This window comes from Sinocyclocheilus grahami, unplaced genomic scaffold, assembly GCF_001515645.1.
Source record: "Sinocyclocheilus grahami isolate Dianchi unplaced genomic scaffold, SAMN03320097.WGS_v1.1 scaffold40.1, whole genome shotgun sequence".
Lineage (NCBI taxonomy): Eukaryota > Metazoa > Chordata > Actinopteri > Cypriniformes > Cyprinidae > Sinocyclocheilus > Sinocyclocheilus grahami.
This window is the reverse complement of record NW_015505219.1, coordinates 907,496-923,660: the sequence shown is the minus strand read 5'-3', so window position 1 is coordinate 923,660 and position 16,165 is coordinate 907,496. Positions and strand designations below refer to the sequence as shown.

General features: G+C 41.3%; 1 protein-coding gene across 1 annotated transcript in view; it reads left to right on the top strand.

Moving 5' to 3' along the window:
* LOC107582119 (nectin-2-like) overlaps positions 1 to 8,966 on the top strand; it is a 45,374-nt gene extending 36,408 nt beyond the window's left edge. The window contains exons 2-5 of the mRNA XM_016267856.1: positions 6,496 to 6,605; positions 6,787 to 7,039; positions 8,171 to 8,467; positions 8,845 to 8,966. Coding sequence (XP_016123342.1) covers positions 6,496 to 6,605; positions 6,787 to 7,039; positions 8,171 to 8,467; positions 8,845 to 8,966 — 782 coding nt within the window. The remainder of the gene's footprint in view (positions 1 to 6,495; positions 6,606 to 6,786; positions 7,040 to 8,170; positions 8,468 to 8,844) is intronic.
* The last annotated feature ends 7,199 nt before the right edge of the window (positions 8,967 to 16,165 follow it).

Below are 16,165 nucleotides of genomic sequence, written 5' to 3'. Positions count from 1 at the left end.
ACCACGGAGCAGGAATCAGATTTTATTTATCACGTGAGGAGAGTGAGTCGAGCTGACTGACAAGAGTGAGGTGAGAAAGACAAGACGATGGCAGAAGATTGTTTAGAAAGGAAATGCAAAGAAGCCTGTTTGGCAATATTTTAGATTTTGAAAAGTCTATTGTCTGGAAGTTTTTTAAACATTCGTTTCTTATTTATTTGGTTCCACAGTGTTTGCTGATTTTCAGTTTTATATACCTATTTAAACTTTGTGTATTCTAAGTAATTTGTTATTTTGTTTTTTTATTCGTTTTGTTAATAAAAGTTCTGCGTTTGACGTTGTTGTTGCTAGAATTGAGTCAATGCCAAATTGCCGCTAATTTGGAAGTGAAAGTAAAACGCCCATGGCGCTTTTTCTAGCTATTTGAAAGCCAATAAATCCGAGGAAAAGAGGGAAAACTCAAACGAACAATTTCTTGACGCCGAATTGTCACTTTGAAAGTGAAAGTAAAATGCGCACGGCACTTTTACAAGCCCTTTGAAAGCGAAGAAAAGAGGGAAACTCAAACGAACTAAACCCCCCCCCTCCCCCCCAAACGGTGTTGTCACACGTCGATTAACCGGTGGGAAAACTTCCTCACCGTCACAACCCTATTGCTAACCAAACATGCTACCCATTGGCTTAGACTTGAAACAAGCAGATTGACTTCCTTACTATTTTTGTTAAACTTTTTAATCTGATGGCTTCTCTGCTCCTGCTGGCGCTTTTTCTAGCTATTTGAAAGCCAATAAATCCGAGGAAAAGAGGGAAAACTCAAACGAACAATTTCTTGACGCCGAATTGTCACTTTGAAAGTGAAAGTAAAATGCGCACGGCACTTTTACAAGCCCTTTGAAAGCGAAGAAAAGAGGGAAACTCAAACGAACTAAACCCCCCCCCTCCCCCCCAAACGGTGTTGTCACACGTCGATTAACCGGTGGGAAAACTTCCTCACCGTCACAACCCTATTGCTAACCAAACATGCTACCCATTGGCTTAGACTTGAAACAAGCAGATTGACTTCCTTACTATTTTTGTTAAACTTTTTAATCTGATGGCTTCTCTGCTCCTGCGGCCTCATGGGATAGCAAAGTGTCCACTGGTTGCACACTTCAGAATCTCAGCAGATGCAGTAGGTCATCTGGGGATTGTTTACCTACTGTTTCATGAATACTAAGTATTAGGACATCTGAGATCTGTCATTTGACATACTGCAATTTGCATACTGCATTTTTTTTGTATGTTAACTTCCTTAAAACAAGGTTATGCAATATACACTGCTGTTCAAAAGTTTGGATTTGGTAAAGGTTTTATTTAATGTTTTTGAAAGAGGTCACTTATGCTCACAAAGGCTGCATTTGTTTGATTAAAAATACAGTAAATCAGTAATGTTGTGAAATAATATTATAATTTGAAATAACTTTTCTATTTTAATATATTTTAAAATATAATTATCAATGTTGAAAACGGTTCTGCTTAATATTTTTTTACAAGCGGTGATATATTTTTCAGGATTCTTTGATAAATAGACATTTTTATTTCTATAAAAAATAAAATATTTTCTATTTTAAAATCTAATTTAATCTATTAAATTTAATCTAAATTCTATTTAAATAAAATCTAAATATTATTATTTAATGCGTCCTTGCTGAATAAAAGTATAAATTCCAAAAAACATTTTGAAATTTTTTTTAATGGTAATGTATCTCGTTTCATTTTTTTTTTTTGTACTAAAATACAACATAAAAATACAAGATTAGTTTTTTTTGTAGTGTATGGGAAGCCATGGTTAGAATTCAAACTGAATTCTGAATTCAAACATCTTTGTGCCAACTTTCCTCTCATTCCCAGATTTTCTGTCTCCTATACGGTCTCTTAACAATAAAAGGTTTCAAAAAGTCTCCAAAAACAGAAGGTACAGTTTTACACTTCGAGACATTTGCGAATGCACATAAATGTTTACTGTACGCGCAAACACACGCACGGCCACGCTCCCCACAGACCCCCTCCAGCTGTTCATCTCCGTCTGTTCCTACCCCTCAGTCTTTATTCCTCTCTCTGCTCACATCAGCTGTGTCATGAATGATTCTCATTCACCCACTGGACATCTCCATGTTCCTGCTTACCACACATTTACTCCGATTATGTGTGAGTTTGAGTGATGATAAGCTCTGCAGATAGAACCTGTATGCTCCGTCATCTGTCCTTGTGATATAAAATGAAGGTCTACTCACTCTCACTCACACACACACACTCAATTTGTAGTCACAGCACGTTGTCTCCCATCTAAACTCTCATTCTGGGTGCTCGTCTGTCACCGTCCACACTGGACTGAACCGTTTTCTCCCAGAATGGAAGGATGAAGAGCGGGAGCATATTTAAGGTAGCAGTGTTCCCTGTGTGTGTGTGTGTGTGTGTGTGTGACATGATGATGGGTGACAGGCCTCTGAATGGTGGTGTGTGATTTACATAAACGCCCTCTGAGTGTGTGTGTGTGTGTGGCATGTCACCTGCAGGCGGCAAGCACACCGAAACATGCTTGACACACAGCCTCTGTCTCTCATTCGGTTTTACATGCTGCTTTGGACCTTAATCCATACAGATGCCATTTTTAGTTTTATACTATTGGAAACCAAGTTGACGTATAGGCAAACAGCCTTTTTAATGGGTAGCTATATTTCTATTTTTTACATTTTTCTCTGAACTTTTCCTCTGATCCCAGTTCAGACGATTGAAAATGTTTCAGTGGACAAAAAACTCTAGGATGTGAAAAAAAACTAGATGTGACAGTGGACCTTAAGATCACCTATGCAGTATTTATACTGTATGATACAAGGGACTGTACGTGTATCCCTTTACAGCCTTTTTCATTTGCGAGAAATATGCCATCTATGCTGACTGTATCAGCGTTTTTATCTCTCCTGTGCTTTCAGCTTATTACTACATCTCTCTATCTTCTACCCCCGTACCCTCCTTTCCATTTACACACCGTGCTGCTGTACGTCGAGGTGAGAAGTGAATGTGTTTAGTGTTCTGATGGACTGCTGACCCCCTCTACACATCAGTGTAATGACCTATCCTCACTTTCCATCCAGAGAGAGACGGGAGAGAGGGAGATTTTCAATAACAGGGCTCAGCGGTGCCAAATGCAGGCTCGGTAATAAGTAATAGCCTCGGTGGGCACACACACACACACACACACACAGGCGCACCCTCGTCTCAGATTGAGCACCTGCAAGAGACCGAAAGAGACACAGTGGGGTCCAAAAGACCACTTGTGGAAAAAATGCTTCCATTTTTCTAATTAAATGTATTGTTTTATTAATACAAATGTATTACTTCTACAAATTATATTATCAGCCTCACAATTTAGGAGAAAAGTTGAAATGAAAATGAACATGAATTTGAGAGGGTTTAGTTTGCACTTCCACATCTACTGTATTTTAATGACCGCATCACTGAAGCTCCACAAGTTTGTATAAAATCCAGATGATCATGTTCTCCAGCATGATTCGTCCTGAGAGCATGTTGAGTTTCGACAGAAGAAGACAAAGAGTCACATTATCAATGTCACAAATTGATTTGTGGCATAGAAATTTTGAATCCCATATTTACAATATGGACTTTTGAACGCCACTGTATGTTCCTGATAAAACTAAGGAAGCAAATGAGAGTTCCCATAAAACATGTTTACTTTTTCAAGCTTCCTCTTGCTTAATTTTTCTTTCCCTTTGAACTTCACAGTTTTGATGAGGCGGTGTTTTCTCATTTGTGAGTTTCGGTCTTTTCAGCTGGTTAGCAGACCAACCTGTCTTACTAGTTTTATACCTACACACTGTACACTCTCAGGAAAAAAGTGCCTTTGGGGCAGTACATATTAGTATCTAAAGTGTACATATTAGTACGATTTAAAAGGGTACCACCCCAGTGGCAGCTTTTGACAGGGTTTTTTCATGCCCGTCTCACTTTTGGTCGCATTCTGGGTGCTCGTCTGTCACCGTCCACACTGGACTGAACCGTTTTCTCCCAGAATGGAAGGATGAAGAGCGGGAGCATATTTAAGGCAGCAGTGTTCCCTGTGTGTGTGTGTGTGTGTGTGTGTGAGACATGATGATGGGTGACAGGCCTCTGAATGGTGGTGTGTGATTTACATAAACGCCCTCTGAGTGTGTGTGTGTGTGTGGCATGTCACCTGCAGGCGGCAAGCACACCGAAACATGCTTGACACACAGCCTCTGTCTCTCATTCGGTTTTACATGCTGCTTTGGACCTTAATCCATACAGATGCCATTTTTAGTTTTATACTATTGGAAACCAAGTTGACGTATAGGCAAACAGCCTTTTTAATGGGTAGCTATATTTCTATTTTTTACATTTTTCTCTGAACTTTTCCTCTGATCCCAGTTCAGACGATTGAAAATGTTTCAGTGGACAAAAAACTCTAGGATGTGAAAAAAAACTAGATGTGACAGTGGACCTTAAGATCACCTATGCAGTATTTATACTGTATGATACAAGGGACTGTACGTGTATCCCTTTACAGCCTTTTTCATTTGCGAGAAATATGCCATCTATGCTGACTGTATCAGCGTTTTTATCTCTCCTGTGCTTTCAGCTTATTACTACATCTCTCTATCTTCTACCCCCGTACCCTCCTTTCCATTTACACACCGTGCTGCTGTACGTCGAGGTGAGAAGTGAATGTGTTTAGTGTTCTGATGGACTGCTGACCCCCTCTACACATCAGTGTAATGACCTATCCTCACTTTCCATCCAGAGAGAGACGGGAGAGAGGGAGATTTTCAATAACAGGGCTCAGCGGTGCCAAACGCAGGCTCAGAAGTAATAGCCTCGGTGGGCACACACACACACACACACACACAGGCGCACCCTCGTCTCAGATTGAGCACCTGCAAGAGACCGAAAGAGACACAGTGGGGTCCAAAAGACCACTTGTGGAAAAAATGCTTCCATTTTTCTAATTAAATGTATTGTTTTATTAATACAAATGTATTACTTCTACAAATTATATTATCAGCCTCACAATTTAGGAGAAAAGTTGAAATGAAAATGAACATGAATTTGAGAGGGTTTAGTTTGCACTTCCACATCTACTGTATTTTAATGACCGCATCACTGAAGCTCCACAAGTTTGTATAAAATCCGGATGATCATGTTCTCCAGCATGATTCGTCCTGAGAGCATGTTGAGTTTCAACAGAAGAAGACAAAGAGTCACATTATCAATGTCACAAATTGATTTGTGGCATAGAAATTTTGAATCCCATATTTACAATATGGACTTTTGAACGCCACTGTATGTTCCTGATAAAACTAAGGAAGCAAATGAGAGTTCCCATAAAACATGTTTACTTTTTCAAGCTTCCTCTTGCTTAATTTTTCTTTCCCTTTGAACTTCACAGTTTTGATGAGGCGGTGTTTTCTCATTTGTGAGTTTCGGTCTTTTCAGCTGGTTAGCAGACCAACCTGTCTTACTAGTTTTATACCTACACACTGTACACTCTCAGGAAAAAAGTGCCTTTGGGGCAGTACATATTAGTATCTAAAGTGTACATATTAGTACGATTTAAAAGGGTACCACCCCAGTGGCAGCTTTTGACAGGGTTTTTTCATGCCCGTCTCACTTTTGGTCGCATTTAGCGAAATTTTGCAGGCTAAAAAAATGTCCATTGTTTATTGTCAATAGTGTATCAATGTATAAACCACAGCTCACATTAAAGTCACTTTCAAACCAATCAGCTTTCTGTTGGTCAGCACGGTGAATTCACATTCAACTCGATGTGAAATCTGCGCAAATCTCACGCAAATTCCTCATTGCACAGATTCTTATTGAAATTAATGTATTTCGACAGCAAAAATTCAGTAAAAAATGGTAAATGTGACCTGTACCTTTCTGCATTAGATTTGCCACTTTTAGAAGGCCACAGAGACAGGACAGGAAATGATGGGGAAGAATGGAATCAGAAAATGTTGTGAGTCGGAGTCAAACTTGCAAGCACCCATGCTCCCATGACACTTAACTGTGTTTTGTGTGCAATTTTCAATTCTTTACCACTTTATACCCCCACTGATGTGCGCACACACATACACACTCATGTACTCGTTGAATGTGTTCTGTCAGGGTTGTGGTGGATGATGAATGCTTCTTGCAGAGAGTGAGCTGAATGTTTTTTTTTTTCATAGATACTTTCACACACGCTTGCACGCACACACTCACATCTAGATTCGCACCCACTCACACCCCGGCTGAGATCAGAAACATTGGCCTACTTGCTGTTTTGTTGTAACCTCATTTATCATTTCTTATTTCGCTATCCCTGAACTCCTAGACTGTGCTGGAACGTGCTGAATTTCTCTCTGGCGTGTTCAGCGAGGTGGTAGCGGGTCACCTGAATTTAGCCGGACAGAAGTGAAGGTCGTTTCCTGTTCTCAGGGCCTTTTCTCGTTTTATTTCCAGGGTCGTTGGCTCAGCGTGTGAGGGTGGAGCCAGAAGTCGTGTCATATCCTGGTCAGACGGTGACACTGCGATGCCAGTTTCCAAACCCAGGCGGAACCCAACTCACTCAGGTCTGAAATCAACCTTCAGAATTTCCTGCCAGTCTAAAGCAGAGCTGTGAAACCCAACGAACAAGAGTTTGTAGAAATAACTTGTTCACTGGGGTTGAAGTAAGAACTTTCTGAAAGCATTTGATGTCATCTGAAGATCGTCATCTGAATTGATTTTGAATTTGTTTCCATTGGCATGCAGGTGTCATGGATCTTTGAACGGAATGATGCAGAGCGAACCAACATTGCAGTTTTCCATCCAACATTTGGAGCAAATTACCCAACGAAATCCCCTGTATCAGGACGTGTCAGTTTTGTAACAGATCCGCCCTCTTTGGACAACCCATCCATTCAGATCAGAGAAGTGAAGATGACCGATGAGGGCCGATATATCTGTGAATATGCCACCTACCCTTCTGGAAACGAACAGGGAGTCACTTCGCTGGTCATGCTGGGTGAGTATGAGTATGTGTTTGTGTGGGCTGGAGGAAAAGAGACATCAACAACTGCAACGACTAATCAATAAAATCGTTAAAAAAATTATAAAGAAAATGATCAACAAATTTCATAAAGTTAATAAAATGTATTTACGTGTATAGCATTAGCAAAATGCTTGGTGTGCATTCATCAAATTATAAATATATTGTTAATATTATTTAGTTTGCACATTGTTTGTTGAAGATATTTTTTCTTCAATAAAATAGGGGGAAATTTGTTTTTTTTTTCTTTTTTTTCTTTTTTTAAAAAATCTGATTAGTTCAGTTTTTTTTTTTTTAAATTGACAGATCAGTTTTTCAGTAAAAACAAGGGGAAATTTTTTTTTTATATCCAATTATGATTAATTGAAATGTATACATTTTCCCCCCAATAAAATACAAGGAACAATTTATTTTTTGAATCTAACTAATCTAAAAAATTAAGGAAAAACTAATTCAACAATCAGGAGGAGCATTAGGCATTTTTGTATCTGATTATTTGCAGTACTAATTGATAGACAGCATTATTTTAAATCAAATACTGGGGGAAATGTTAAATAATAGAAATTGTAAAATCTATTTTTGGGTGGGGGAGAGGACTGTAACGACAAGTGACAGCTTGGATCGATTATCAAAATATTTGTCAGTTGCAGTCTTAGTCTGTTTTATGGAGTATGTGTGTGTACGCATACTCGCTCTCACGTCTGTGTCCGTTTGTGTGCTTAAAGGGGATTTCTAAATGGTATTGTCTGATCAATTGTGCTGCTGTTAATGTGTGTGAAATGTGGCAGTAACCTTGGCCGGTCTCTCGCTCACTTGCCCCCTCCCCTCCTCTCTCTCCCTGCTATTGATCTGCCTGCTTATCATGCTGAGAGGTCGTCACTTCCCTGTCGTTCCCCGTCTCCCCGGCTTTTCTCCTTTCCCTCTCTTTGATGTCTTTCTCAGAGCGAAACGTGAGTACAATGTGAGCGCTGTGCCTAGCGTGTGGCAGGACAAGCAGAGCTGTGATCTTCCCGTCTCCACTTCCTCCCCTCCTCCTCTCATCTTCCCTTACCCTCCTTCACATTATAGCATCAAATAAAGGTCATACTCTCTCTCTCTTTCCCACAGCTAAACCAAAGAACTTGGCTACAACTTTCACAGTTACCGCCGGCAAAACCCCAGTCATCGTGGCGCGCTGTGAATCATCCAATGGCCGTCCGGCAGCGACTATTTCTTGGTCCACGCCGCTTAACGGAAACGTGACAACGCCGATCGAGACGGAAAATCAAGATAATACAGTCACCGTCCAGAGTTCCTACATGCTGGTTCCGCAGTCATCGGATAATGGCAAAGACATCAGCTGCATGGTGACACACCGTACCATGACCCAACCCGAGACCTTCCCGATGAGACTTGTTGTTGAATGTAAGATTTCAACCAGACCATTAAATACACCAGAAACTACTGATCCAAAGGCTGTTACGCTAAGCACTCCCTGTTGCTATAGCTGAGAATTGCTTTAGTGAGTCATGTCTCTATTGGTCCAGGCCAGTAATGTGTCTACGCAATATGCCAGACATTAGTAACAGCCATCAAGCAAATTACCCTGAGGCTTTACAGTGCTGCTTGGACCAGAAACACAAGCTAAGGGTCAATGAGGTCATCATGGAGTCCGCTGATAGACCATATCAGTGTTCGATTTGTCCAAGACTTCAGTGGCTCAAGGCTAAACTCATTCATAAAGGCTAGTTGTTCGATCCTTCGATTTACTCTTTTTCTGTCTGTCTTTTTCTCTCTGTCAGATCCTCCCCGGGTGCAGATCGTAGGGTATGATAACAACTGGTACAGGGGTCGGACAAGTGCGTATTTGACCTGTCAGGCTGATGGAAACCCCGTCCCCACCACTATCACCTGGAAAACGTGAGCATTTCTTTTCCCTTTCAGTACTGAATAGTCTCGCCCTTAAGCGGGGTTTACACTGTAGATTTTTAGGCCGCATTTTACTTTCTTTCAAAGATTGTAAAAGACTTAATAGGGCAAAATGTCCAGTCTTTGATTGTTTAATGCAGGGTTATCCAATCCTGCTCCTTGAGGCCCCCTTTCACGCATAGTTTAGCTCCAGAACAACTGCCGGCAAGTTTCTAGTGTTCCTGAAGACCTTTATTAAAGGGGTCGTATGATGCTGCTAAAAAGAACATTATTTTGTGTATTTGGTGTAATGAAATGAGTTTATGCGGTTTAAGGTTCAAAAAACCCATTATTTTCCACATACTGTACATTATTGTTTCTCCTCTATGCCCTGCCTTTCTGAAACGCGTCGATTTTTACAAAGCTCATCGGTCTGAAAAAGCGAGGTGTGCTCTGATTGGCCAGCTATCCAGTGCGTTGTGATTGGCCGAATTCCTCAAGCTTGTGACGGAAATGTTACGTCTCTTACCATATTGTGATGCCTGCGGCAACCACATGTGACGCCCCCGGGCTGGACTCGCTTCGTCCACGGTGAAAGCCGATCCGGCGATCGACAGCGCGAAGTTGAAGTATTTCCTCAGCGACCAGCACGGATCAGCTCCAGGCAAGACGAACCAATATCGTCCTCTTTTGGAAGGCCAAACAAAGTAGTTTCGCTTTCACAAGGAAGCACACAGCGCCTTCAGGACATGGCCGCGGCAGCAACAATACTACAGCGAGAATAAAAGTTACACCTTCTTTCTTTGCGTGAACATTTGGGCGGCGTTATGCAAATCTTCCCACATAGTGACGTAGGTGTTAGAACGAGCCGTTTTAGGTAGGTGTGGCTGACTATGAACTTTTATAAAGAATATCTCTTTGGATTTGAGACTTTAGTCTTTGCAACTTTACAGATCTTCTTTATTATTCTAAAGATTCTTCTAGCTTGTAACACTCCAAAGAGAAAGGAAAAATTTAAATCGCATCGGTTCCTTACACATTTCCACTGGGATGAGTGTGTGAGGTGGCGACATGGGCAGTAGTTGGAAAAATGAGACCTAATTTCAGACAAGCAAGAGGTTACAGTTCAGACATAAGGCAGTTCGTTGGCACTTTTCTTGTCTGCATGTGTTTTGTTAATCACTCTATTTGTCCTCAAGAACACCCCGCATGCACTGTCATCCCTCAGCCTTCAACTGTTCCTGACTCTCTGATGGTGTATTTTACTTTAGTCTGGGACTTTCTTGATCTGGAAAAACATGTCTGAAAATGCCACACAGTTCCCATAGAATTCTGAAGGATGCTTTCTAAAGAGAGGAGCGTGTGTGTGATAGCAGATGTGACTGTGCTTGGGTGAGGTTGAGTGCAGCTGTATTTGGGTGGTGTTGAGCAGTGTCTGTAAATTTTCTCACACATTGGGTCATACATTTGAAAGAAGTCATGTGTTTAAAAGAACAGAATTAATTTGAAATAGAAATCTATTGTAACACTATTGATTAATTTAATGCATGGTTGCAGAATAAGTATTAGGTATTAAAGTATAGTAAATATTAATTTCTTCTTAAAAAAAATAATAATAATTTGATTGGTCGTGAATATAGACTGCATTTGAGTGAGTTACTGGACCCCTATCTCTGTCAGGTCTTTCATTTCTAGTGGGGAAATCTTAACCCGGCATAACATGATTGGATTATATAAATCAATTATAATCTTTCTACATTTCTATAAAAAAAAAACAAAAAAAAAACAGTGCATTGTTAATATTTTTTCCATCATATTTTCATCCGTTTGGTCTTTATTGACAAAATCAATACATTTTAGGCATTCTTTTTTTGATTGTATACTTGAGGAAGGAAGTAATTTGATTGATACTTCCTTTATCAATTTTTGGACTATATTATCACTGGTGATCAGGTGGGTGTGGGTTGGATTTGTGACTCCTCGTGGCCGTCCCAGTGTTTCATGGCTAAAGGAAGCACTACAGTGCGTTTGATGGGCGTCATTGGATGCAAAATTGTCCTCTCCTAGCTTTTTCTGGCCCATTCTGATGTCCTGTGACAGGCTGATGGAATAAAATATCCACATGGTTGACTGCGGAGGGACTGAGCTGCTTTAGTGCTGAGCAAGACTAATAGCTCTTAGGTAATGTGGAGGAAAGGTGCTTTTTTCTCACAACTTTGGTTTTAAAAGCTTTTTACCTTCCTCCATTTCCCTCTCCATCCTCTCTCTCTCTCTCGCTCTCTCTCTCTCGCTCTCTCTCTCTCACTTGCATATACTCTCCTCCTCAGATCAGTGTGGCTTGAAGGCAGATCTTTGCTCATTTGGAAAAAGTACATTCACCTACCAAACACTAAACTGACAATCTTGCCTTACCTCCTCGTTTGGTTCCTCCCATATTCTCACGGAGTGAAATCAAGAGAAAAGGACAAGCTGGAAGAGACTGAACCAAGAGAGGAGGGTGGAGCGGATGAACGCTGGTGGCATTTCAACCCCCTTGGGAACCTACGGCTCTCCCATCGCACGTGCATCCTCTCACTTTCCTCCCCTCTTCTGCTCCCATTACTTCCATCCTCTTCGCTTCAAACTCTCTTGCTTTGTTCGCCTGAACCACTTCTGTGCCTTCCAAACCTGCTACCCACCCTCCTTCTCCAACCATCTCCTCACAAAAGAGGCTCTCGGCGAGGATAAGTCAGTCACTGCTGTTTCAGCTCCCGGCCTCTTATCCTCCTGTCAAAGGAAGAGTGGAAGGGAAATGCTAATCATTGCCGTAATGCAAAGCCAGCCTGTGCTGTGCTGTGCATGTGCGGGCAAAATGTGTTGTGTTTGGTTGGTGTTCACGGGGTGTAGTGTAGGAATCAGGTGCAAGAGGAGATATATTTCGTGGAGCGCCACGGGAAGTGTTGCTTAGCCGTGGAGGGGTTCTGCTTAAGTGCAGCCGTTTTGACAGCCATGAAATGGCCACTACCTTCTCCGTAGCCTGGCTGTCTTCGCCCCCGGTAACCATCTCCATGGTGACTAAGGTGGGCCCGCACAGATCTTGTCTCGGTGTTCCTCCTGAAAGCATGAGAGCAGAACAGAGATACCTTGGAGCGTGTTTTGTAGCTCCACCACTGGAACCAGAGCCGGGAATCCAACTACGAATCCAAATCGTTTCTCAACACTGTGCCTTATGTTGCTCTCAGGCTAACCTAGATTCAACCCCCACTTCTCTCTCTCTCTCTCTCTCCTCTCCATCATTCATTTTCAACTCTGGAGATTCTGTCATGTTCTCCGTCCAGCTGCCATGGAAAAAAAAATCTCCTCCTCTGTCTTGTCCTGCTCTCTCCTGTCCAATGGTAGGACAGAAAAAAAATTAAAATAGAACGTGAGGCATTCAGAGACATTTTTACCCCTCTTGTCTGTCTAGGAAGGCTCCATGAGTGTCATTCATCCACTCAGCCATTCACTTTGAGTCTTTCAGAGCGCTAATATGTCCGTTTATTAATATACTGCCAGTACTTGGAGAAATTAAAGAGACTACATTAGTGGTAATACAATATAATTAGTGGTGTTCACAAGGCGAGTATCACTTTACTGTTGCTCATGCTTAAAGGGATATTTCCCCCAAAACTGTTACTGTCATGTCGTTCCAAACGTGTATTCTTAATTTCTAGTTTATTTTGTGAAACATAAAAGAAGATCTTTTAAAGAATGTTGCATTTTTTTTCATTCAATGAAAGTCAATGGGGTCCAAATCAACAATGAAACACTGACTTTGTATTAACATGAGGATGGGTACGCTGATGACAGGATTTTTATTTTTGGATGAATTGATCCCTTTAAGGAACTTTTAACAGAAGTAGAGGTAGATCTTTTCTGCCGTTATGTGACATGCATCTGAGTGAAATGGATTATCGGTAAAAATATAGCTCGCAGACTTGGGGCTGTCATTCAGTTGTTTATGGGAATGGAATCCGATCTGAATGTGAGCTTGCAGTCAACTGTAAAAGGGGCAGGGTTTATGCAGACTAAATGATTGAAGGAATCCAGCATACGACACCAGAGAGAAGTCTGCAATGCCACTGGAAGGTCAAGATATGAAATTGATGATAAAAGATCAAACTCATTTTTAAAAATGAAACCTGCCTAACCTGAAGTTAAGCTGCCTCCTTAACTTCTTGTGGGACAGAACATTTTGTAAAATATTCTTAAGTCTTTCTCTGTGGATTACAGCTTAGTTAGTCAAGCAGTAGATAATATTTATTACCTATTTTTTATTTGAAATATTGCTCATGAGAAATTTGGCAATTCTTGGTCTTCGTCTTCTCTTGAATCCACTCTGAACACCATAGCAAGTTCATAGCAGCATGCTGAAAACCACTCAGAGCGTCATTTCAGTTGTGTGCCAACACCCTGGCATTGTGACAGGGCTTCGGCATGGGCAAGAACTCCTCTGCGACTGTTTGGAAGTGTGAAATCTTCCGATAATGAAGCCATGTAGATCCGTGGGTGTGTGTGTGGCCGCTATATGATCAGATTGTCATGAATAATTCAGAGGACTTGGGCAGGCAGTGAGTGATCAGAATAACATGCTCACTCTGACTGAAACAGTGGGAGGGAGAGGTGTATTTGTGGGAGAGAGGAGTACGCCACAGTGGGTGGCTAACGGGAACATGGCGACTGAGGCAGTCAGACATGATTGTGTTCCTGTTGTTTCTGCCGTTAGGTGTTTCTGTGCAAGATGCACAAGAAAAATCAATGAGAAATGTAAGAGTTCGTGATGATGATGATGTTGTTTATTTTGAGTGTTAACACATGCACTGCTCTCTTTCAGCAGTGCTAGTCACGTCTTTGCACACTCATTTAAGCTTGTACACACATTTGCTGCACTGAGAAAGAAGCTGTGCGCTGTTGTGTGTTTGTGGCTTCAAGGCCGATGTGTCTGTCTGCTGTCTCCCCCTGTCAATCCCAGCCTTCTCTCTTACGCCTTCCTTCCTCTCATGCGTCCGTCTATCCATCCATCCATCAACCAGCCATCCGTCTTTTTGTCCATCATCCTCTATTTTCTTTTTTATGTGAGGCTGCATGCTAGTGCCGTGTTTCCATCGTTATTGTGCAGTTGTAAGTGTGAATGCTGCAAACTGGCCTTATGGAAAGCTGTTCCCCCTTAAGGAATTGCACAAATGTCACCATCCCACATACATTCATGTGATTCAACATACACGTGTGTACACACACACACACACACACTCACACATTTGCATTTATACACGGACTGTGTGAGGAACTAGAAATATTTTTTCCCGCCTCGTAAAGATCCCATGAAATCACTTTTTCCTGTTGAAACCGCGTATTTATTGCGTGAATGATTCAGTGGTTTTTAATGAATCATTTACGTTACTGAACAGATACGCTGTTTTGGATCTTAAAAAGACTTTGGGGGACTCATTTAACAAGTCATCATGTGAACGAACTGAATGAACTAAGGCATATTTTTGTGAACAAGGATTTACTGACCAACTGAATGAGACAGGCATGTAGTTTGTTCAGTTTGGCATGTGAGTCTCCTTCACAACAAGTAGAGGCAAAGGGTTGTGAGAATTATTAATTTGTAATATATGTATACACAGATTTTCTAACAAAGGGTAATACGAATTTTTTGATGTCTGTTTCAGTAAATTATTTATTGATTTAAAAGATTCAAGTCCCTTAAATAAATTAAAATTGACACCATCATGGGACGTATTGAAGGACTGGTATCACAGTCATGAACCATGATTTGGTACTTGCAAGTCAGTTGTAGGCAGTATTAATAATTTTAGGAACAGGACATTTTTATTCTAGAGAGCATTTGATTGGGCAAGAATCTGTTTAGTACAGGAGGAGTAATCAATATTTTAGTCTGCTAACATAGCTACAGGTGGCTTCAAATATAATACACAAATAAGGACTATAAGCCACAAATCTCAGTTTTAAACATTTGACTTCCATTTCCTTTCCATTAATCTAATTCAGTCTAATTCTGTTGTTCTTCCTTTTCTCTCTTTTTTTAACCTTTCTGTCTCTAGAACAACCACCTCCCTCCTCAAACGTGGGTGTGATCGCAGGCGTGATCCTCGCGTGTATTCTGGCCATCGCACTCTTAGGTGTCCTCATCTACTTCCTGGTATTCCGTAATCGCCGCCAACAGCATGGTTACCGTGGCACCGGCAAGCCAACCGGTGCTCCCTACGACTCCTTTACCCGCCTCTTTGGATCTGCCAAATCAAGCAAAAATGGCACCGGAAACAACGGAAACAACAACACGCCCATTTACAGGGGAGAGGTGGGGCTTAATGAGAAAACGGCCAATCAGGGCATGCACCCAGGGGGCGTGGCTCTGCTCGAGACCACGCACACTCACACAGCGGAGGATATCCTGCTTAGTAGAGAGATGGACGAGGTAGAAAGGAAGAAATTCGATGAACTGGAAGAAGAGGACGAGCGATACGATCATTTTGGTGGGGGTGGACCCATCCTACAGCTCCGCCCACATGACGATGACCTAGATGATGACATGGAGTCCCAGAGGGATGGCTCCGTGATTTCTCGGACTGCAGTCTACGTGTAGAAGGAGAGCAGAAAGAGGTTCTAGGAGGGTGTATGTGGACCTCTTCCAGAAGGATTGAATTTCTTCCTCTTAACGAATATTCATTTTATTGTAAAAACAAATTACGGCATCAAATACCATGAGAGAAGGATTAATGGATGGATTGAGTTAATGATGGATGAATTAATATGCTGGATATAGCACAGATTAAAACATTGGAGGATCGGGTGAAGTAAATAGACTACTAAATACGAAACTGTCAGGCTTCCATTCCTAATTATTGCTCTGGTTGTCAGGGTGACACATTCTGAGTAATACGAAACTACAGATGTTGACACTGTGCGATATATATGACATGCACACACATGAAGTTACTGTATGTAAGTAAATCCACTGTGCTGTTATGTAATAGTTTTAACTTGTTATTATTTTTTATTGATCATGGATTCGCACTTAAACCAGTTTCAAACTTGATTCACTCAGTGTGATTTGAGTTTGGCTGGAGCACATTCCTTGGCCCTACATTTCTCTATCTTCTATGGAAGCTGTTCTTAGGTATTGTGTAGATTTTGAAGAAGAGTCAAATGTGCCCAGTGCTTTTGATCTGT